This window comes from Castor canadensis, chromosome 4 (assembly GCF_047511655.1).
Source record: "Castor canadensis chromosome 4, mCasCan1.hap1v2, whole genome shotgun sequence".
NCBI classification, from domain to species: Eukaryota; Metazoa; Chordata; class Mammalia; order Rodentia; family Castoridae; genus Castor; species Castor canadensis.
The window spans coordinates 166,659,552-166,683,644 of NC_133389.1; the positions used below are offsets into that span (position 1 = coordinate 166,659,552).

Consider the following 24,093-nt stretch of genomic DNA (forward strand, 5'->3'; position numbering starts at 1 on the left):
CACCAGTGCCCAGCTTTAGTTATTTTTTGGGTAGGGTCTCATGAGAGCCTCCTATCTGTGCCTCCCACGTAGCTGGGATTATAGACATATACCACCATACCTGGCTTGTTGGCTGAGATGGGATGGCAATAACCTTTTTTTTTTTGGTGAAACTCAGGGCCTCACACATGGTAAGCAGGCACTCTTACCGCTTGAGCCACTCTGCCAGCCCAAAGAAATGAAGTAGATCTTTTTGGAGGTGGGGGGAATACAGGGGATTGAATCCAGGATCTTGTATATGCTAGGCAAGTACTCTACCACTCATCACATCCCCCAGCAAATGGATTTTTTCTTTCTTTCTTTTTTGGCAGTACTTGGGGGTTTGAACTCGGCCTTACGCTTGCTGGGCAGGTACTCTACCACTTGAGCCATTCTGCCGGCCCTCAATAACTTTTTAACCAGGATAATCCTGAATGTCATTCCTCTGGATCTTCACCTCCTGAGTAGCTGGGGTTTCAGATGCATGCCACCATGCCCAACTCTTACATTTAAGAAATTTAGGAAGGCTGGGAGAAAGGTCTCCCATACATTGTCTCAGCTATCAGGAATCTACCACAGAGGATGGACTTGCTGACACTGCGTAGGACTGCCTTGTGAGTGTGTGTGGCCCTGGGGCCTGCTGCCAGACATCATTTGCTCACATAGACTTTAACTTTATGGCAGAATTGCTGTTCTCAGTGTGTTAGCTGCGAAACTATTTTCTTGATTCCTCAGCTTCTTAGATTTTTGGACCTTCTTAGGCCTTTTTAAGTTTGTCACTCACATTCCCTTAGGTTTTGGGAAGCATACAGGAAAAGGTGACCCGTGGCAGCAGTCAGGGGTCTGAATGTTCTAGCCATATCTCTGTGTCTTATCACATGGTGCTTTGATTTCATTAGGAAGTTCTACATGGAGAAAGAAGGAAGTTGTTTTTAGCAACTTTCACTTTCTTGTCTTAAGCTAGATAATACTTATGAACCCAAAACACTGAAACCAGGTTGGAGCACTTATATGTGCTCCAGGAGGAGGGGATCTCTTCACCCAGACCTGAGGCTTTATGCAGTGGGTACTGATAACTCAAGGAAGGTAGGACTGTGTGTGGTGTTGATGGACAGTGAGTAAGCTACTCTTACACAGTTCACCCATGAAGGCCTGCACTAGCACTTACAAAGGCATGAAGATTTGAGAGAGCATGATGGTCTTGGGGAGCCACTGGTGATGCTGTTTTTCAGGGGATGCCAGCCTGTGTTTTCATTTCCTTTGCCCTTTTCTCCTGTCACTTTGGTGTGTCTGTTGTGTTGCATTGCTGAGGTAAGGCTTGAGTTCCTGAAAGGTACTAAGTGAGTTGAGACTGTGAATCTCTTGAGTATACATAAGATACACATACATGCACACATGCAGTCTTGTAAAGTTATTGACAGGTTTGTCTTTTTCCATTGTGTGTGCGTCTCTACTGTGTGAGCACAGGGTAATTATCCCCTGCACACTATTTCTGAGGTTTGAACTTGTATGGTGGTTCATTTTATGTCACCTCATTTTGAGGTTATTGGCCTCAAAATCTAGTTTTATCATTTATGCTATTTTTAGCCCATCATTTTAAATATGGACAGTGATGCAGTATGCCTTTTTGTTTTCTCCTTGAGAAAGAATCCATGTATGTCAGTGTTTGTAGGAAAAGAGGGTGACATCACATTGCTTCTGTAGGCTCTTTGTTGGTGAAATCCCTTTTGGTAGTCATAGACAGGAATCTTGGATCTTCCTTGGCCATTACTCTTTGATCAAAATACAAAGTCTTCTTCCTGGTTTTGTGTTATAAAATTAACTTGAGCAGAAATCTCTCTGCTAGTTCCTTCCCTGCAGTTGTGAAAACTGGAGAATATTTTGTGAATTTGATTAGAGAGTGACCATGTTGAAGAGATTGTTTAAGACCCATAACTACAAGGCTGGTTCAGATATTCCAATTAGAGAGAATGTTGAGTGAGAAAGGCATATAAGACAGGCTCTCTGTTCCTAAGAGCAGCACAAACCAAACTGGGTCTGCAGTACAGAAAACTTAACTCTTCCCCTTCCCTTCTCTCTCCCCTTCTCTTCCTCTCTCCCCTGCCCCTTCCCCTGTCCTCTTCCTTGCCTCTCTCTTCTGCTACCTAAACACTGTCCCATTGTGGCTGCTGGGAATAAAGTCACTAAGTAAAATAATGTTGGTGTTTAGTTCCATTTTCTTTTCTCTCTTTCCCTACCAACTTGTGGGTTAGAATTTAAATCTGTATGGTTGGAAGAATTCTTGAAGAGATGACATTTTCATCCCAGCTTCAGAATCAAGTCCAGGGTTAGCAGGGACATTCTCTGCTCTTGTCTGAACTTGTCATGCTTAATTCTGAACAGCAGAGCAAACTAAAGGTAGCTGTGAGTTGGATTAGGGAGCAATAGATGTACAGTACATTCTCAGATAGTCTTTGAGCTTTCAGAATTCTTAGAGTAAGATGCTGGCCTGTCTCTGCCACTTCCAGGTGTGCCTTATTACTAGTCACACTGGTTTTAGGTGAAGGAAAGTAAAGTTGTGGCTGGTGAGACAGACATATACTTTTCTTTGGAGAGAGAGACAAGCTTTCACACAAGCAGTGTTAGAACCTTAAAGTCCTAGTCCTTGGTGAGGTCAGTTTTGGTTTTTGGTCATACAAGGTCAACAGGAAGACCCTTTGAAATTCCCTGGAAATCTAAGTTTCTCTTCTAGGGCCCCAAATGACAAACAAGATTGTATGCCCAAGAAATGCTGAAGCAGAACCTTACTGCTTACCCAAGGACCGTAGTATAGTATTCATCCTCCCTGGACTGCAGTGTTCCTGATCATTTCTCTCCTCTGTAGGCTGACAGACTTCAAGGATGCAGCTGGTGCTCCTGGAGGTGTGTGGCACCTTACCTGAGGCAGGCCATACCATGTGGCCATGATGTGGGCGCCTCATGGCCTCAGCAGGAATAGAGCACTACAGTATTGGCCTCCCCCGGGGAACCAGGTTCAAGCGAGGCAATCCCTCAGGCACAGTGCCTGCCCCATCACCTGAGAAACCCTCGGAGGGCAAAGTCTGGTCTCAGGCCCATCAGCAGGTGAAGCCAGTCTGGAAGCTGGAGAAGAAGCACGTGGCCACACTGTCAGCAGGGCTGGGCCCAGGCCTGGTGGGGGTCCCACCTCAGCCAGCCTATTTCTTTTGCCCCAGCAGTTTATGTAGCTCTGGGAGCACAGCTGTCATTGCAGGCCACGCCAACCCGTGTTACCTGCACACTCTTCCGGACTTGTTCAGCAGTACCCTGCTGTACCGTCGCTCCAACGATAGGCACAAACCATACCAGCAACTGGAGTCTTTCTGCATGCGTTCAAGCCCATCAGAAAAAAGACCTTTTTCTCTCCCTCAGAAGGGCCTCCCTGTCAGTCTTACTGCCAATAGAGCTACTTCTTCCAGGGTCTTCCCCATGGCCCAGCCCATGGCATCCTCATCCACAGATCCATACCTCTCACTGGCAGCAGCTGGCGAGAACCCTTCAAGGAAGAGCCTGGCCTCTGCCACCTCAGGGAAGATCCCATCTCCACCATCGTCCTCCTACAAGCCCATGCTGAACAACAACTCCTTCATGCGGCCAAATAGCACTAAAGTGCCTTTATCACAGACCACAGAGGGCCTCAAGCCAGTATCCTCATCCAAGATCCAGTCTGTCTCCTGGCATCATTCGGGGGGTACTGGAGACTGTGCACCCCAGCCTGGTGACCATAAGGTGCCCAAAAGCATTAGCACTGTCCTAGATGTTGCCACTCCTCATATCGCCCCATCTGCCCCTAGTGGCCTCAGCACATCCACCACCAGTGTTGCCTCTTCCCAGTACAACCGGAGTAATAGCCTGGCCTTGAGGGCAGAGCCATATCCCTGTGGCGTGGATGACAACTTGGATTCCCAGACTCTAACTAAAGAGGTTCGATTCACAGAGGCTGTGAGGAAATTGACTACAAAAGGCTTTGAGAAGATGCCACATCAGGGTTACCAATTTGAACAGTCTTCTGTTGTGAACCCCAGCTTTCAGTGGAGCCTCCTCAGCAGGAGCAGGCGGTGGAAACCTCCTGTGGGAGGCCAGCGGTTTCCTCAGGAGGATGCTGGAACCAACAGTAGGAACCTCCCTGGTGCCTCAGACACCATGGGGTTGGACAGTACAGTTTTCTGTACCAAAAGGATCAGCATTCACCTCCTTGCCTCACATGCCAATGGGGTCAACCCCAGCCCTGCCTGTGGGGCTGCAATTGACCCCCCACCACTTGGAGAAGACATAGATCCCATTCCCTCTTCTCCCCTTCAGCTCCCTGAAGTAGCTGAAGTGGCCACCCGAGTCTCTTCCATCCATCTGGGCCAGCCTGGGAAGGAGCTTGAGGAAGCTGGGGAGCTGGATTTACCTACTAGGGGTAGTGGGTAAGTTGGAGAACTTTCTGTTCATTTAGAGCCATACAATGCATACACCATAATTTGGTGACACTGACCCTGTTCCTCTGATGGTTGGTTTTATTTTTTAGCAGTTCTAGAATTTTTGCTTTTCACTTTATGGCATAGATCAGGAAACTGCAGCCTGCAGGCCAAATCCTACAGTAAGGTTTTATTGGAGTAGAGCATTGCACTGCTTTCTTGTTACAACAATAAGGATGAGTAGTTATGATGGGCTGAGTGACTTGCAAAACAGAAAATACTGCTGGTCCTCTAGAGAAAGAGTTTGCTGACTTCTGTTTTAGGTTATAACCTGGGAAGAAATAAAAATTCCAGGGCTGCCTCACACCTGTAATCCTAGCTACTCAGGAGGCAGAGGTCAGGAGGATTGAGGTTTGAAGTCAGCCCAGGCAAATAGTTCTTGAGACCCTATCGAGAAAACCCATCACAAAAAAGAGCTGGTAGAGTGACAAAGTGTAGGCCCTGAGTTCAAACCCCCAGTATTGCAAAAAAGAATTCCAGACACCAAGTTTTGAGGTCTGGCTTTCTTTCTTGTTCTAAACTAAATCAGTTTCCCAAGCATTCCTGGCATGACAGCAATTCAGAGTTAAGGCATACACATTGTTGGCTACTTCTTTTGTGCCTTGTTACTTTTTTGAGACTTTGTTCTACAAAGGCCTTCTCTGGGTTCCCCATGAACAGCCTAGAGACATTTGAAGTCAATTGCTAGATATATTCATGGATGACTTTTTTGTATGAAGAGTTTCGTACTCATGTATTATGAGGGACTTAAAGAAAATGGAAGGCATAATATCTGTATGCAGATGAAGGATGTAAGGTTGAGGAACTATGGCTATACCTAAACTTTAAGGCTAGAGAAATGAGTGAGGTCCAGATAAGAAATAGCAAATTGGCAGGGCATGATGTTGCATGTGTATAATTCCATCTACTCAGGAGGCAAAGTCAGGAGAATTGAGGTACAAGGCCAGCCAGGGCCCAAAATAGCTAGACCCTATCTCAAAAACAAGCTGAGACTGGAGGCATGGCTCAAGTGGTAGAGTGTCTGCCATCTGCCTTGCAAATGTGAAGGCCTGAATTCAAACCTCAGGGGGAAAAAAATTAAAAGCTGGTATAGTGGTGCATGCTTATAATCCAAAGGATAAGGAGGTGGAAATTAGAGGTCCAAGGCCAGCCCAGGCAAGGTTAATGTGAGAACCTATCTGAAAAACACTAAAAGCAAAAGAACTGGGAGCATAGCTCAGGTGGTGGAGCACTTGTGAGGCCCTGAGTTCAATCCCCAGTATTGAAAAAAAAAAAAAGAGAGTGAGCAAACAGATTAGTGACAGGGAAAAATAAATACTGGGAGATGAAGAAGGAATGAGAATCTAACTGTAACTTCTCTTATGGAGTTGGTGTGACTGGAGGCATGATTCTTTCTTTTAGTTCAACTACTGACCTCCAGCCAGACCAGGCTGAGGCTGAAGATACAGAAGAAGAACTAGTAGATGGTATAGAAGACTGCTGTAGCCCTGAAGAGAATGAAGAGGAGGAGGGTAAGAAAACCTTTCATCCCCAGTGGGGGTTTGGTCACATCCTTCAAGAAGGGAACTAATTAATCATTTTCTTTGGGGGTCTAAAGGGAGGATTTCTTGGGGACTTTGGTCTCTAGTTCTTCTGTCCTACCAGTCTTGCTTCCTCTCTGCTGCTGTGAGCTCAAGGAAGGCAGTGCAAGGCAAATGAGTGATGCTCATGGCTCCCCAAGAAGCGCTGAGCCCAGGATGTTCCAGGAAGAGCACTCTGGGCTTACTGAGTATGTGTGGCAGCTGCTGCCAGTTGGTTCTTCTCTGCATTTCTCCCTCAGGAAACTCTGAGTGCTCCTCAGTAAGTGGCATCTCCCGCAGTGAATCAGTAGCATTGATCTCTCGGTGAGTGTTGGTTGTGTAGATCATTGGCAGATGCTCATTTTCAATCCTTTCAAGATTGTGAAGAGGTACTGGCCCTGAGAATCCTAACTCATTTTCACCAGATTTTTGTGTTTGTGACTTTCAGCTTTTGAGGAGGGAGCAATGGGGAACCAGAAGCACACTCATCAGCTGGGTTTAAAAACAGTACCATGGACCTTAGGTTGTAAGTTGGTCATTAGGCTCCAAAAAATTGATCAACAAGAAGACAAATAATTTCAAGAAGTATTTTAAAAAAATGCATGACCAGGGCTGGGGATGTAGCTCACTGGTACAGTGCTAGCTTAGCATGCATGGTGCCCTGTGTTTAATCCCCAGCATCTCAAAAACGAAACAAACAAGCTTAAAAAATCTATAACCAATTAATGAGGAAACATATTTGAGGTAAATTCTTAGTCCCTTCAGCAATCTACATGAGGATAATTGGACCTTTTACCATAAATGCACCCTATTGTCAGAAATACTTCTTTTTTTTGCTGGCACTGAGTTTGAACTCAGGGCCTCATGCTTGCTAGGCAGGTGCTTGTATGTTCAGTAAAATGTTCTGTAGCTCTCTTCTGAAGTTTTTTTTGTATTAGGAAATATGGCTAATATTAACCTTTTTAATAAGAAATGAAATTTAAAATTCTTTAGCTTTCATCCAGGTTATGTTATTGACTGCCTTTGGTAGCATCTGAGTGGTGTTCATTTCTAACTAGGGAACCAATAAAGTCAGCTTCTCTCTCTGTCTCTCTTTTTTCTTTCTTTTTCCTGGTACTAAGGATTGAGGATTAAACCCAGGGCTTCATGCATGCTAGGCAAGTGCTCTACGGTACCAACCAAGTCAGTCTCCTACTATAAGTTCTTTTGTAGGACAACTAGTTATAGGATGCTATATAGCTGAGAAGAGGAGTTGGGAAGGAAGCAAGAATACAGGACTAAGAAGATGTGGAACCTTGTTAGAGTTTGCTAAAGGGTCATTTAAACTATAATTAACATTCTCCAACATAATCTCTTTTGTTCTCATCATATCCAGCCTTGTCTCAGAATGAGGCTATTTTCATTAATCATATTGTTCTATTAAATATTGAAAAGAACCCCCCCGAGTACCAAACATTAAAGTTTTTTTAATTTAAAAAATAATTTCTACTAAATATTCAAAATAAATGAAATCTGAGAATGGAAAATTGGTATTTTATTTTTAGTACAAAATTTCTATTCATTTATTTTATTTATTTATTTTTTTGGTGGGATTGGGGTTTAAACTCAGGGCTTCATGCTTATAAAGAAGGCGCTCTACTGCTTGAGCCACACCTGTGGTCTGTTTTGCTCTAGTTATTTTGGAAATGGGGTCTCACAAGCTATTTGCCCAGGCTGGCCATGATCCTTCCAATCTCAGCCTCCCAAGTAGCTAGGATTATAGGTGTGAGCCACCAGCATCCAGTCTCTATTCTCTTTTTTAATTAAAATTTAGCCATATCTGTCAAGGCTTACCCAATATATAGAGCATCCAAAGTGGCTACTTTTCTTTGTATCAACTCTGACATAGATGCAGCTGTGAAGAAAAGAGTTTTTTGTTCATTAGTTAGCATGAACAAGGCTAGCTGCATCTCCTTTTATATCATGGTGTAGCAGCAGCTTTATCAACTTTAGAGCCCCAAGCCAGCAAAGTAGCAGAGATGTCTCAAAAGTGGGAGAGATAATGGCCAAGCACAGTGGCTCAAGCCTGTAATCTTAGCTGTTCAGGAGACTGAAATTAGGAGGATCACTATTCGAGACCAGCCTAGGCAAAAAGTCCACAAAAACGCTTATCAACCAATAAAAGCTGGATGTGGTGACAGGTGCCTGTCATCCTAGTTTCTCGGGAAGCAGAGGATCATGGTCCAGGCTGGTCCAGGCTGGCCCAGGCATAAATGCAGGACTCTATTTAAAAAATAACAAAAGCAAAAAGGGCTGGGGTTATGTGGCTCAGTGGTAGAGGGGCCCTGAGTTCAAACCCCAGTATTGCAAAAAAAAAAAGGTGGGGTAGAGATAGAATTGAGACTTTCTGTGAAAGTGGAGAGAAATCCTCTCACAGACCCTGAGTCTGGTGTATAAACTGTCCCTTTAAGCTTAACCTATCCTCCTTTAAGAAAAGCAAAGCTACTTCTGGTTGTAGACACTGGATGCTATTAAGTACTTCTACTCCATAAGAAACAGATAACATGTAATTGATTTGGACTCCCACCTTTTCCATACTTAACAGTGGTCTGTATTTATCTATAGGGCTGCTTCAGGAGAGCTATACAGCCATTTATCTAGCCTTCCTAATACATAAGATAAAATTCATTGACCGGGATGTAGCTCAGTTTAGGTTTACTCTCCAGTACCCTGCCCCACCCCTCAAAAAAAGAATAGAGTTCACAAAAGGTATTTGTTAGTCATTTGCTCATTAACTTACTGGTACAAATAACACACATATAAACATACATATATATAAATATGAGACTTAAAACATGGTTTTCAAGAAAATAGTAATTGATGAATTCCAAATCACTTTGCATTTTAAAGATGGCTAAAATCAGAAATACTGATTTTTCAGTGAATTAAAAGCCTTTGAAGAAAATATTGGGGGAAAGTAAGACTAGAATTGTTTAATTGGGGATTAGTATTTAAATTGGCTTAAGAAATCTAAAAAAAAGTCGCTAATATTTGAAGAGTTTGGTGGCATGTAGCTGAATTCCCAACACTCAAGAAGCTGAGGCAGGAGGATCATGAATTCCAGTCTAGCTTAAGCTACTTATCAAGAGCCTGTCTCAAAATAGCAGTAACAGTAACAAAAAACATTTGAAGCACTGAAATGATTCGAATACAGTGCCTATTTCTGTTGGACTGAAAATAACAGGTAAAGTGACTTTTGTAGTGCTGGGGATTGAACCCAGGGCCTTATATGGTAGGCAAGGGCTCTACCACTGACTTATACTCCCAGCTCTAAAAGTGATTTTCTATAATCTGAAAATTAATATCATGATAATATTTGTGGATCCTGTCAACGTAGAGGGGGAATAACTGTTCTTTTCACTTTTAAATGCTATTTTATTAAATGTTCTGGGCCAATTGGCTTGTTCTGACAAATGGCTGAGGTGTTTGCTATGCTGACACCCCTTGATTGTGCTGGCTGAGCCATTGCTGGATCAGCAGTAGGCACCCCTATAACCACTGGCACATCTGTCTGTGAGTTCCAGACTTGTGTTGCCATTCTTTTTGTGGAAATCCAGTAACATGAGTCATATCCAAAATGGAGAAGAGTTCATTCACATGAACCTGAATATAGATTTAGAATTTTCTTTCTGTTGCTTTTTTCCCTTTTTCAAAATTTCTGTACCTCTTCTAAGGTCTTTGTGCTTTCCCCCCTTTTTTTATTATCTGTGTCCTTTTTTTTTTTCTTCTTCTTCCTATCTATTTCTCTTAGTTTAGACTAAGTCATAGGAAATGTTGGAGATGTATTGTCAAAAGAAAAACGTGACTCTAGGTGACATTTAATGGTGTGACTATATAGCTTACGTCTAGCACTTTATAGATTCATATTTACAAAATGATTAGAGCATTTGTCTTTACAGAACTATTATATATAATACTGTCACTCCTCAGGATTGTTGCTGTCCTTTTCTCTGCCACCTGTTTGTTTTTTTCATCTTAGGAATTGCATGGAGATTCTGACCAAACCCCTTGCCAATCATGAGAAAGTTGTCCGACCAGCCCTCATCTACAGTCTCTTTCCCAACGTGCCCCCTACCATCTATTTTAGCACTCGGGATGAGAGAGGTAAATGTGTTCTGTAACAAGGCCCACGAGGGCCTCAGGAGACGAATGCTGGGGCCATGGAGTGGGAGAGTGGCTTTGAAGGCCGTTACCACACTTGAGTTTCACCTGATTGTAGGTCTAATATGGGGACCTTTTCTTCTTCATTAGTTATTTATTTGTGTAGTTTTGAGCCAGAGTCTCACCGTGTATCCCAGACTGGCCTTGAACTCATAATCTTCCTACCTCAGCTTCCTGAGTGCTGGGGTTACAGGTGTGTGCCACCACACCTGACACTTGTTTGTCCTTTAGCTGGTCCCATAATCTCTGATTTAGCTCATGACCTCTAACCTTGTTTTTTTCCCATTCCAACCTTCCTTTCTTTGCTTCTCATTCCCTCACAACCCCCTATTTCTCCCAAAGTGTGCTTCTCTGAAACTCTGATTGAAGCAGTTTGCAGTGACTGCCTGCTCAGGGAAGGATGGGCATCAATACCATTTTTTTTCCCTTTTTTCATTTCCTCACCATGACTCCCCTGCTTTTCTCCACCCCCTACCTCTACCTTTCCCCAGTGGAGAAGCTTCCCTGGGAACAGAGAAAGCTGCTCCGGTGGAAGATGAGTACAGTAACCCCCAATATTGTCAAGCAGACCATCGGGCGATCCCACTTCAAAATCAGCAAGAGTGAGTCACTCACCCTATTGTGAGCCTATCCTCTTTGTCCCACCAAATGGGCTTTTGGTAGGAGAACCCTAGGTATGCTTATTGTGTGGTTACAGCTGGGGACCCTGTCTTGAAACTTCTAACCTCATAAAGGGCTCTGAAAGCCCTCTGGGTTGAGCCTGTTGCTTAGAATTGGGAGACAGAGGGTCTTTGTTCTGTTCCTGACCCCAGGGCCTCATGTAGGACAGTTCCATGGCAACTCTTTGAAAGTGCGTCTGGGAGCTGTGCACAGGCCCAGTGCTTTTTCTGAGGCCTCTGGGCCTCTCTCTCCCAGGGCCTGAGCCGCTAGTAGGACTGACTCTCTGATTGTGTTCTGCAGGAAATGATGACTGGCTGGGCTGCTGGGGTCACCACATGAAGTCTCCCAGTTTCCGATCAATTCGAGAGTATCAGAAGGTAAGGGTCCTTTCGTGGAAGCTGTTCCTCTGGTCTTTGAGCTAGACGAGGAGGACGGTGCTGTTGGAGTGGTAAAGGGTCATGGGAAAAGAAGAGTGACCACAGAAGTAGGAAGGTTTGTAGAGGACAGAGTCCAGGAGAAGGGTGTGGTAGGGAAACCCTAACAGCCCGTGCCCATTTCCAGTTCTGCATTGTCTCAGGCAGCCACCACCTGTCAGTGGCACTTTCTGCTCTGAGGTATCTTGAGAAGCATTGTCTGTTTTTAGTTGGTTATGCTTCCGGTATAACCACTGTACTTTGCCTCCATTCCTCCAAGCTGAGTGTTTGTAAAGATTTTTCGTCTCCTTTTGGAACAAAAGAGTTCCTTGCCCCCAGACTTCCTAAAGGCCAGGTGCTTTCCTGTCTTGTCCCATACATAGGCTGTCATGGAAAAAGTTATAATAGCTTTTTCTTTGCACTCAAGGTGAATATCATGTCAGTCTTAATCACTGTTGTGTTTTGTTTGTGTTTTAATGACCTTTTGGTGAGTGCTCAGAAGTTGGGTATGTTGGGATATGGTAGGTGATGGCAGTAAGGTGGAGTAGGCATGTGGATTGTTGCTAAGGAAGTTGAAATGGTGTAGTGGGACTTGTCATCTCTCCCTGCTCTCACCTTTTGTCCCTGGCATAGCTAAACCACTTCCCAGGCTCCTTCCAGATCGGGAGAAAGGACCGGCTGTGGAGGAACCTGTCCCGCATGCAGAGCCGCTTTGGCAAGAAGGAATTCAGTTTCTTCCCTCAGTCCTTCATCCTGCCTCAGGACGCCAAGCTCCTACGAAAAGCCTGGGAGAGCAATGGTCGCCAAAAGTGGATTGTAAAGCCAGTGAGTGGGCCACAGTGGGCAGTAGATGATGGTCTGAGATGGAGAAAACAGAGTTTGGGGCCTAGCACAAACCTTGTCTTCTGTGCAATTGCAGCCTGCATCAGCGCGAGGCATTGGCATTCAGGTCATTCACAAGTGGAGTCAGCTCCCCAAGCGCAGGCCCCTGCTGGTACAGAGGTGAGCCCTCCTCCAGCTTGCGTCGCTCTCTCCGTCCTCGTCTCCGCGGTCTCCAGGTCTCCTAATTATAACGTTCTTTTGCCCCTAGACCTCCCAGCCAAAGCCCTTCCATAGCCAGCTGTTTAAGGGTCTTTGCCGTGGGAGCTGTGCTGGTTTTCACTGGGGTTCAGTTACCCACTAAGCCTCATCCCATCTGGCTGGATGTGAAGCAGGCCTTTCTCTATGTAGGTATCTACACAAACCCTACCTCATCAGCGGCAGCAAGTTTGATCTGCGGATCTATGTTTACGTCACTTCCTACGATCCTCTACGGATTTACCTCTTCTCAGATGGGCTTGTCCGCTTTGCCAGTTGCAAGTATGTGATAGTGGTGAGGTGTCACCCTGACAGTTTGGGGAATTTATTTTCCTCAGAAGAGAACACCGAACAGAAAAGTAACATGTTTTGGTGACTTTTGTTAGCCCAGGGGAAAACAAGAGGAAATGGGAATTAAGAAGGTTTTGTACTTCACTGAATTTGAGGAGGCTCTTCCTGTAGAACTGAGGTGGGACAAAGAAGAGGATAGCTGTGGTTTTCTAGAACCTTGAACACTGGCACTTCTCAGGCTTTTGAGGATCTGAAAAGATCAGTGCACTTGGTCTTTGCCTTCTCTGGATTTCGGGAAATATTTGCCTCAATTTCCATTTACCTTCTCATCATGTTATCTCTGCCATTCTTCTTACTTCCAGGTATTCCCCTTCCATGAAGAGCCTTAGCAACAAGTTCATGCACCTAACCAACTACAGTGTCAATAAAAAGAATGCTGAATATCAGGCCAATGCGGATGAAACGGCCTGTCAGGGCCACAAATGGTACTGAGGGCAGAGTGTACCAGTCAAGTGCAGGAGACTGGGGGGTTTGGGGCTATGACAGTGGAAGATTAATATAACCCTTGAAGATTACATACACACTTTTCAATTCGGAATTGGTCTGTTTATATCCAACTTCATATCTTAATTTAAAATGTCAAAGGAACTGGGCACCTGTGGCTCATGCCTATAATCCTAGCTACTCAGGAGGCAGAAATCAGGAGGATTTCGGCTAGAGGCCACCCCGGGCAAGAGGTTTACAAGACCCTATCTCAAAAATACCCAAAACAAAAAGAGATTGGTGCAATGGCTCCAGTGGTAGAGCACCTCCCTAGCAAGCGTAAGGCCCTGAGTTCAAACCCCAGTACTGCCCCCCCCCAAAAAAAAAGGTATGAAGAAAATATCTTTGGCCTCTGATAGACTCTTATTCCTTGCTCTTTTTCTTTATCACTCATTCCCTGAATATAACCCCAAATACTCCCTTACCTCTACAGGGCACTGAAGGCTTTGTGGAACTACCTAAGCCAGAAGGGAGTCAATAGCGATGCCATCTGGGAGAAGATAAAGGATGTTGTTGTTAAAACCATCATCTCGTGAGTCACACTGCCATTCCGGGTGTGGAGCCCCCTTTTTTTTCATTGGCCTCATACTGCTGTGCTCTGGGCTCTGAAGTTCAGTTTTGAGGATAGGGAATAGGAAGGAGTAGATAAGAGTTAAATTCTCATTTGTGGGCTAGCAGAATGGCTCAAGTGGTAGAGCACCTGCCTAGCAAGTGTGAGGCCCTGAGTTTAAACCCAGTGCTGAAAAAAAAAAAATTCTGTTCGTTTACTGAACTTCACCCAGGGGCTGGCCTAGATCAGACACATCTCTTAAGAGCCCTTTTCAAGAAAAGGTTGCTTCTGTCCATCTAACTCTGGGCCACTCCATTGGCAGGGCAGCTCTGGGAGGAGCTGGGCTGAATACTTCCTCATCTTCCTGACTAGGTCAGAGCCCTACGTAACCAACCTACTCAAGATGTATGTGCGGCGGCCCTACAGCTGCCATGAGCTCTTCGGTTTTGACATCATGCTGGATGAGAACCTTAAACCCTGGGTCCTGGAAGTCAACATTTCCCCAAGGTAGATGGTGGTTCAGTATTCTCGCAGTAGAATCCTTCCTGTATCCTCAGAACCCCATTGTCACTCTAGTCTGATTTGGGGAAGATCTTTCCTTCACTAGAATTTTTCTTCCCTACATGGTCTATGTTAGCTCACTCACTCATTCTTTCCCATTAACTTAATGTTCTTCGAGAATGAAAAGAGATTGCTAAAAGTTACTCATTTCGAGTTGATCCCTATCACATGCTTTCCCCTAGCAAACCAAGGTCATGGGCAGGTTTACTATCCTGAGTAAGGTGTGTGCGTATGTTTGAGTATTAGAGCCCCTTCTGCCAAGGAGTAATGGGGCTAGCCCTGACTTGGATGTAGAGCCAGAAGTTGTTTGGAGTGCCATTTTAACCTCACTTTGCATCCTTCCCTGAAGCCTTCACTCCAATTCTCCACTGGACATCAGCATCAAAGGCCAGATGATCCGTGACCTTCTGAATCTGGCAGGTTTTGTTCTGCCCAATGCAGAGGATATTGTTTCCAGCTCCAGCAGCTCCAGCACCTCCAGCAGCTCCAGCACCAGGTCAGCTCCCAGGCTTCCCTGAGGTTTGGCTGACAGCATGAGCAGCCCAGTAGGATTCTGGGAGGGAATAAGTTCTGGACATTCTCTCCTGCTTGGTCTCCCTTATGGTCAGTGTGCCTCTAGTGTCCATCCAGACACCACTCCCACATCAGTACCCCTAAAAGTAAGTTTGGTTATTTTGCTCCCTTGCTTAGGAGTCTCTACGGGACCTGGAAATCAAACTTAAGCTCCTTATCTGGACATTCCAGGCCCACCTCCTTTTCCTGAGTACATCTCTCTCTCTACTCCTCTTCCTGGCTCCTGTTCCCTGGCAGATTCTTAAGGATCAGTTAGTCCAGTATCCTCTTTTTATGGCTTCTTGCTGTTCCCCCATAGTGTATTTTCCTCTACTCACGGAGTGTCTCCTTCTGAAAATGCCCCTCACCCAGACCCCTAGCCATCAAAACCTAGTTTCAGGCAACATGATGAAGCCATCTCAGTGTCGGCTTTTTCCTCCATACCCTAAAAGCACTTGGGACCCACTCTTGAAGAGAGGAAGCTAATGTTTAGTAAGTACTTGTGATGAGTAAGGAAATAACTACAATTTTATCCTCCCAACAACCTTACAGGATTAATACTAGTATTGCAGTTTATAGATAAGGAAACTGAAGATCTCTTAAGATACAGTAACCCTTCCAAGGTCTTTCAGCTAGGGAGTAGTAGGAGCGTGAAATTAAAATCCTGATTTGTCTGGTGACAAAAGTTTGTTATATACCTTGTACATGCATATTTAGTTCTGTTTTCCAGTTATTTGTCATTTGACTTATTCCACTTGCTAGACCATAAGCTACTTGGAGGCAGGAGCTGCTGTTAAATCATCTTTGTGTTCCTTTCAACAGTGATTAGTAATTGTATTAACATGGATGATAAAACCAAAGTGCCAGAAATTAAGTCACTTGCCAGTAGGGCATAACTGGCCAGTATAGTAATGTTCTCTATATTAAACTGAAATGTCTAGTGATTAGACTTACTCCAGCACACACACACCCCGCCTTTTTTCTTTTTCTTTTTTTTTTTTTGTCAATTTCAGCATATGGTGTCTTGCATGCTTTCTGTTCTTTCATAGTACTTGGTATTGGATGACTCTTAGACCCGCTACTTGAATGGACTGCATTTTAGTGTGATCCACTTATATGGATCTGTACGTTTCTGTCTTCTCTTGAGAAAGGTCTTTCTGGGCTGGACCTTCTCTTCGTATTTCCTCAGGACATGAAGCTGCTGACCCTGCCCTTTGCTCTTTGTCCACCCCCTGCCTTAGTCTGCCCAGTTCTCCCAAGGATAAATGTCGAATGGCTCCAGAGCATTTCACTGCACAGAAGATGAAGAAAGCTTATTATCTGACCCAGAAAATTCCTGACCAGGTAGGAAATTGATCGTGCTGGTGCCAACAGAAAGCTTCCTTGGTCATTCTCCAGTGCAACCAGCTTCCCCTCTCTTTATTGCAGAGTTTCTTAGCTCAGGTCTAGGCTCCCATGATGTACAGAGATTCGTTGTTATGTTCATCACTTCAGGAGAGAATCAGTGGTCTTTATCACATTATCAGGAACATTCAGCACAGTGCTATACTGGCACATTCTTTTTTCGTTTTCATTTTTTTTGATGTACTGGAGTTTGAACTCAAGGCCTTGTGCTTGCTAGGCAAGTGCTATACCACTTGAGGCATCCTCTCAGTCCTTTTTTACTTTAGTTTATTTTTCAGATACTTACTTTTGCCCTAAGGCAGGACTTAGACCAAGATCTCTGACCATGTACTCCCATGTAGCTGGAATTACATGTGTGCACCACCACACCCGGCTTGGGTTTTTGGTTGGGTTTTTTTGGTGGGATTGGAGTTTTAAACTCAAAGCTTTATGCTTGCAAAGCAGGCATTCTATCACTTGAGCCACACCTCCAGTCCATTTTGCCCTAGTTATTTTGGAGATGGGGTCTTGTGAACTATTTTTCCAGAGCTAGGATTGCAGGTGTGAGCCAGGGTTGCCTAGCCTGGCTTGTTTTTTGAGACACAGTCTCACTAACTTTTTTCTAGCTGGGCTGAGCTTGAATTGCTATCCTCCTATCTTTACCTCTTGTTTAGCTGAAATTACAGGCACGCCCCACTGCACTTGACCCCTGTACTGAGCCATTCTTGACAGAACTGTCAACTTAACTTTAAGGTTTCTTTCCCTGAGAGGCACAGTAAGACCCTGGGAGACTCGACCTTCTCAGAGTAGAAATGGGAGCTATATGTCAGAGTTGTAGGATAAGAATGCCAAATCTGAGTTGCTGGACCCTGACCTCAATTTAATGAACCACTTCACAAAACCCAGTGGTTCCCTTCATCCAGCCAAGGTGTCTTCTTTTACCAGCTAAGGTCAGTGGACTTAGGAATAGATGAGGTAAGGTGCTGGCTCACTAGGTGGTGTTGGTGGTCCTATGAGAGTCCTGGAGCCCTAGAGCTCTTCTCCCCGTCCTCAGGTTCTAGCTTATGCTTTCAGCACACCCTCTTCCTCTCTCTTCCTCTGGCCGTAGGACTTCTATGCATCTGTGCTGGATATCCTGACACCAGATGATGTTCGGATTTTGGTTGAGATGGAGGATGAGTTTTCTCGTCGTGGTCAATTTGAAAGAATTTTTCCTTCTCGAATCTCCTCTCGCTATCTCCGGTTTTTTGAACAGCCACGATATTTCAACATCCTTGCTACTCAGTGGGAACAGAAGTACCATGGCAACAAACTCAAAGGTGATGTGCCCTCCCTGTCTGCAGGAGAACCTGTTTAATAAGAGATTAAATCTCATTAGACCAACAAACAGGCCTCTCTGGGAAGAAAATGGATCACTTGATCCCTCCCTATTAAGTCCCAACCCCTACTCATCTTGTCCTAGGAGTAGATCTGCTTCGGAGTTGGTGCTACAAAGGGTTCCACACGGGCATCATCCCTGATTCTGCTCCACTGGTGAGTAATGTCAGTGCGGGGGTAACAGTTCCTTCTTAGGCTCCTCTGTCTGCCATAAATGAAGTGTGGTTGCGTTGTAGGTACCCACTTGCCTCTCCCCTCTGCTCTAGGCCCTTCCTCTTGGGTCTCATGACCCTTTCCTTTCAAGGAAGCAATTACTTCCAGGATTGCCTGGATGCCTTTCTTTCAAAGACCAAATGGTGTTCCAGGGTTGGACGTGTGGCTTAAGCAGTAGAGTGCCTGACTAGCAAGGGTGAAACCTTGAGTTCAAACCCCAGTACCACCTAATTAATTAAATAGCTAATTAAATTTTAATTTTAGAAAAGTAGACCTTAGCATTTTGTCTGATTCAGGAGAGAACCAAGACTTTTACCCACATGAGCTTCTGCCTTAAGGGCAGTGCCCTATGATCACCTAGAGGTAGAGCTTGAAAAAGAGACGCAAAACCCTGCACACTCCTGCCTGACTTCTACCTGCTTTTGCCTCATTACTTCCTTCGTTCTTAGTGGACTCTGCCAGCATCACTTGTAACTGTCCCAAAGACTGACGGAACGCTCAATGCCTTTAGCAAACCGGAGCCAGGCAGGCTAGGGTAAGTGCATTTCTGCAGGAGAAGGACTGTGCAATGAGGTGAGCATTCTCCATCTGAATATTCAGCCACAGTATCCTCTTCCTGATGGCTCTTGGGATGCCTTCCAAAGCTGAACTAGAGACCAGAGTCACCTATGGAAGTGGCCACTTTCAGCCATACATAAACAAAATATATTTTGTGGCTATTAATATTTCCATAGAATTATGGTCACCATAATCTCTTGATTGCCTAACTCAGACTCTGAAAGCAGATTATAGGTTAGTCTCCATTGCTCGGTGTCTCAGCCATTTTTTTCCCTTCCATTTCTTTTCACAGCTCCTCCAAGGAAAACCTACAGCCCTCTGAAGATAGGACCATGTGCAAGCCCAAAAAGACTCAAGCTGACCTTTCACCTTCCCCCAGGAAACCTACCTCCTCAAAGGACAGTGAGGACACCAGCAAAGAGCCCAGCCTTTCTGCCCAGACAATACCTGTGATCAAGTACTCTGGGCGGACTTCAAGACTTTCTGCTTCCTCCACTTCCCAGTCAACCAGTGACTCCCTCCTGACTGCTGTGAGCCCGTGACTGGCCTCCTCCACATGCCCCTGCCTAGGAGCACCAGTGTCAGCTACCTCATGGGAGCCAGCCTGCTGACCAGCCTGAGCCCTACCTCCTCCGCATGCCCCTCATCAGAGTATTTTTTGAAGTGGTTCTATTGCAGAGAAGGGTATCTGGAGGGCTGGAGGGGTGGGGTGGTGATGGGGAGAAGGTGAGGAAGGCTCACTCTCTGTCACCTGTCTGCCTGGCTGGCACCTCATATCTCAGTAGAGATGCTAGTGACAGCCAGGCAGCCTTATAAAGCAGGGTTTGGTTTCTACTTTCAGAGAGCCATGTGTGATTTGTTGTAGACCTTGGTGCAGTGGTTGAACTGTAGCTCAAGAAGAGAAAGAAAACATGCTGAACATACTTGGGCCAAGAAGTCTCTTGTTATGTAATTGAGGTTCCCATGTCATACTCGGCACCCCCACCTCCCCCAACACACACATACTGCCCTGGGAGCCACTTTCAGCAACCTTCAGAATTCTTTAGTAAATAGGCAGGAGAGCCCATGATGTGCTGGACCCATTTCCTGCCATCTTAGTCTTAGGGGCTTCACCACCTCCAGACCATTTCTCCTTTCATATTCCCACCCAGCCAGTAGGACTTGGTCTTGCTGTTTGGACCTTACATCAGTCCTTGTCCAGCCTTCTAGATGTCCCTCTGATAGATGTTCAGCTGTTGACGTTCTGTGAGATTCTAGGAACTTTGTGGATTTCCCATGACTCCAGTGGTGGAGCCCAAATAATTCCAGTTGCCATTATCTAGGTTCAGAGATCAAAGAACCCAATTTAGAGGGAGCGTGGAGGGAGCTGTGGTTTCCCCTCAACATGTAGGAAGTCTCGTGCTCTGTTTTATAGCAAGCAGGGTATGGTGATTTGGCAGCTGGTTTCAGGACAGTCACTGTTGTAGGATGGGATTCTGGTCAAATCTCTGGCTAAACTCACTCAACTGAATTTACTCTTCTCCCCAGACTCAGTAAACAGAGAGTGCTGAATAAATGTTGACTGAGTGAACTATGAACACACAGATCTCCAAGAACATGAGCACCCAAACCAGAAGCTCTGTTTCTCTATCCTGGGGAAGAGTGACACCCAGGGCCAGGGAAGCCCAAGGTGGGAGAGTTTAGATCAGAAGGGTTGTTTTCATTTTAACTGTGTTTCTCCCTAACCCAGCACTCCCTGGATACTTCTCTCCTCCGCAGTCCCTACATCCTTTAGTTTTCCTAGCAGTGGGGCATATCAGCCAGTTGGCCCCATGTCTCTAATGAGTGAGTTTGGCCCTTTGCATATCAGGCAGGATGCTCAGCTACCGAGTCTCACCCTGGTCTTTAGCTGTCTTCATTCCTTTGAGCTTTGAAAAGATAGAGACTCCCCTCCATGACTCCTAGAGTTCTGTGGCAAGTTGGGGTAGAGCCCTGGAAAGATCACTGAAAGGCCTGATTGGGTTCAAGGCCACAGGGCAGGTGGATGTGCTGCCCAGTCCTAAGGCCATGTTGACAGTTGTGTAGAAAGCTCAGTGGCAAAGCCTTGGGCAGCACTACTGCTCAATAATAAGGACTTCAAAGTCGGGCCTCACTGAAGAGGTTCTTGGCAGCTCTGGAAAATCTATTCTGATATTGTCAATGTTAACTCCCTCTTGACCTTCCTGGATGCAGTTTGCTAGTGTGTATGTGACAAGGGAAGTAAGCAGTCTTCCTTAGGGAAAATTCACCCGTGCTAGCAGCTTTGTTGTGGCTGGTCCTCTGGTATAAGTCTTAGGTGTGGAGGTCCTCTTGAGCTGGTCTAGTCCTTGGAAATCAACTTCTGTTCTTAGACCTGTCCTCTGAGGGTCCCTGTGCATCAAAAACATTCTTTTCCACCCCTAAGACTAGAGAGGGTACCAGCATTGCAGCATGATGGAAATGAGTGAAGAAGGAAGGATTTAGGAAATGAGTGCTGAATATACAGTGCTCTTACTAGTTTAAAACACATTTATACATACACTGTTCTTTGTTTTGTTTTTTTGAGACAGGGACTCACTTTGTATCCCAGGCTGGCCTAGAGCTGTTAGTCCTTCTGCTTCTGCCTCTGGAGTGCTGGAATTATAGGCATGACCATTACACCCATACAGTATTTTTAATTTTCATGACATTTGAATATCTGACGGGTGTTTTGCTGGGCTTATATATCACATTTACATTTCACTTGAGAGAAAGTAAAATCTTGCATATTAAACATTCAACAAACACACTTCAGAACTGAATAGACACAATATATGGCATTTAGGTAAGTAAGGAATTTTTAGAAAGTAATGATGCTCTTTTTTGAAAGTTTAAATTTGGGAGCCTAGTTGAATAAATATTTGTCAGAATGTCATTTGTTTTCCCAGGTTGATAATTTACCTAGACCCTATTTGGAAGAAATAGAGTGAGTGCTCCTGAGACAAGGAATGAGATACAGGGTATTTCTAGAGCAGCAGAGTAAGGATTTGGGACGGCAGATGGAGAGAATGGTCACTAGTCACTTTCACTTTCACTTGGTTCCTTAGAATGAATACTAATGAAGAAGTGGCACTGTGCTGGCAAACTATCATGGGCCTCAGAGGCTGATTTTGGGTTCAAATCCAGTTCTGCCACTTATTTTGTGACTGTGGGTTTACCATCTAACATTTTAAAGTCTCTTTCTTTGTCCTATGAGCATGATACCTACATTTCAGGGTTGTAAAAATGGAAGCCAAGCATAAAGGTACTTAGTACATAGAGGTGCCTACTTTCTTGGTTTGTTATCCAAGTCCTGTTCTTTACTAAAGAAAAGGAAGGAAGGGAGACAGGGATAGAGGAAGGAAGGAAAGAAGGAAAGGAAGGAGGAAAGTAAAGTAAAACTCTTTCCTTGAAAGAAGTAGAGCAACCACAGGGACATTTTAGAAGCAAAGAGGCCAGAATAGGATCTAGGTACCTCCTCACTTCACACATCCATAGTGTACACAGAAACATGACTTTCATTATTCCTTTTAATATTACATTATCACTGTGGGGATTTATTTCTTTGGTTAGATACTTACAGAATGCAAATTCCCTGGGGAGTGCATTAAACATTGGAATCGTATATGCAGTGTGTGAATTGATTTGATTATCCCAAGAGCAGCTTAGATTGGAAAGGAAGAGAAAGGGTGCCTGGTGTTGAGAGAGGGAGAAGCAAGGTACAGAAGACAGAGACCGTGACTGGAGCAGGAGTCAAAGGATGATGCATAGACCAAGCAGCTATACCAAGAAACAGTTATCACAGGGTGGCTGGCTATTTTGTTGAGGCTGACTTTCCATTATCACTAGAGATTAGTGACAAGTTCTTGGTCTCACCGGAAAAAGAGTTTAGGAGTGGACATGCAGGGGAGTCTTTTAACAGCAAGATTTATTAAAGCAAACATGAAAATGAGATTTATTGGAGAAAAGCAAAAGCATACCCTCAAAGAAGATTGGGAGTGGGCAGCCTGACCAACAATCAAGTGTCCTAAACTCCAGGTCTTTGCACTTTTATAGATAGGGTTTAATGATTATGCTATGGATATGTACATAATTGTGAAGGTTCTATTCCAGTGCCCCTCTGCTTTGAGACTTAGAAACGGATGGTTTTCAGAGATGTGTGGCATAGAGAGCCATATCTTCCCAGTTAGGATTCTGATCCATCCTCTCAGAAAAGCCTTGGCCTTGTAGATTCCTCTGTAGCAGAGTTAGCACACTTACAATATCCAGATTGACTTGCCCATCATCAGCTTTGGGTCCATGAAAGCTTAAGAACTTGTATGTTGGTCTTAGCAGATTTCTTACATAGATGAAAGAACACCAGAAGGGTCAATAGCAGGGTGGTGATTTTCTAAATCCCATTTGTGCCTTCATTATTAGAATGGACTGATACATGAAATGTCAGATACTGTCACAAAAAATTAGGACACCAAAGACTACCTCATAAGTAGTTACAGGGATTTAACCTGGGTGAGGGGAGAGGTGATTAAATTGGGTGTAAAGCACCTAAGAAAGTGCCTCACGCATGGTGCAGATTAAAAATAGACTCTAAAATACACTAAGAAACTACTACCAAGCTGTTTCTTCCTTGGGCTGGCAGAGTGGCTCAAGTGGTAGAGTGTCTGCCTAGAGTCATGAATTCCTGAGTTCAAACCCAATATCACCCCACCCCCAAAAAAAAACCAGACCCCTATTTTTTCCTTGAAGTGATAGTAATAGCATGCATTACAATACTGCTACTGTAGCATATCACAGTTGCTAACTGTGATACGATGCGCAATGGACCCTGTGGATCAAAGGGTTCCTTATGTGTGGACTCAGCCAACTATGGGTCAAAAATGTATGTAGGCCTATAATGGTTCTGGACATGAACAGACTTGGTTTTTTTGGTCATTGTTGCCTCGACAATACAATATAACAGCTATTTACATTGTTTTATGTATTGGAGGACATGGGCAGGTTATACATAGAAAACACCATGCTATTTTATGTAAGGGACTGTGTGTCTGTGGGAGGTCCCGGAACCAATCCCCAACAAATACTGAGGGGCTTTGATTCTATCCTTGGGAGATTAAAGTTGAAAAGTTAACTAAGATAATTAACTTTAGAAAGATTAGAACTGTAATCAGTTATCAGAGAAGTGCAATTAAAAGTACAATGAGGTACCACTTACACACTAAAATGGCTCAAAAAAAAAAAAAGGCAAAATACCAAGTGTCAGATATGGAGCATGTGGCAGGAACTTATATCGCTGGTGGGGACAAAAAAATGGAATGTTGGAAACAGCTTGGTAGTTTCTTATGAAGTGAAGCAGGCCCTTAATAATGACCTAGCAGTTCCCATTCCGACAAGCAAATGTTTACAGCAGCTTTATTCACAGTAACAAAAACTTGAAAACAACCCAAATGTCTAGCAATCAGTCAATAAACTTGTGAGATATCTGTAGGGTGGAATACTACTTAGGATAAACTGATTCATGCAGTGACATGGATGAATCTTAAGAATATCATACTAAAACCACGCTAAGATTCCACCTCGCCCCTGTTAGAATAGCCATCATTAGCAACACCACCAACAACAGGTGT

General features: G+C 44.4%; 1 protein-coding gene across 3 annotated transcripts in view; it reads left to right on the forward strand.

Moving 5' to 3' along the window:
• The window catches only part of Ttll4 (tubulin tyrosine ligase like 4), a 51,393-nt gene extending 27,651 nt beyond the window's left edge, over window positions 1-23,742 (forward strand). For 2 of the 3 annotated variants that reach the window (XM_074071724.1, XM_020152283.2), the window contains exons 2-19: window positions 2,882-4,466; window positions 5,919-6,028; window positions 6,337-6,400; window positions 10,095-10,219; window positions 10,768-10,878; window positions 11,237-11,313; window positions 11,983-12,174; window positions 12,269-12,351; window positions 12,580-12,708; window positions 13,080-13,202; window positions 13,694-13,792; window positions 14,183-14,317; window positions 14,721-14,867; window positions 16,165-16,267; window positions 17,415-17,625; window positions 17,769-17,839; window positions 18,346-18,431; window positions 18,747-23,742. In XM_074071724.1, the coding sequence (XP_073927825.1) occupies window positions 2,977-4,466; window positions 5,919-6,028; window positions 6,337-6,400; window positions 10,095-10,219; window positions 10,768-10,878; window positions 11,237-11,313; window positions 11,983-12,174; window positions 12,269-12,351; window positions 12,580-12,708; window positions 13,080-13,202; window positions 13,694-13,792; window positions 14,183-14,317; window positions 14,721-14,867; window positions 16,165-16,267; window positions 17,415-17,625; window positions 17,769-17,839; window positions 18,346-18,431; window positions 18,747-18,996 (3,606 nt within the window). In that variant the 5' untranslated portion in view covers window positions 2,882-2,976 and the 3' untranslated portion in view covers window positions 18,997-23,742. Of the gene's footprint in view, window positions 1-2,881; window positions 4,467-5,918; window positions 6,029-6,336; window positions 6,401-10,094; window positions 10,220-10,767; window positions 10,879-11,236; window positions 11,314-11,982; window positions 12,175-12,268; window positions 12,352-12,579; window positions 12,709-13,079; window positions 13,203-13,693; window positions 13,793-14,182; window positions 14,318-14,720; window positions 14,868-16,112; window positions 16,268-17,414; window positions 17,626-17,768; window positions 17,840-18,345; window positions 18,432-18,746 lie in introns of those variants that run through there. The other variant, XM_020153525.2, reaches the window with a different exon arrangement.
• Window positions 23,743-24,093: the final 351 nt, after the last annotated feature.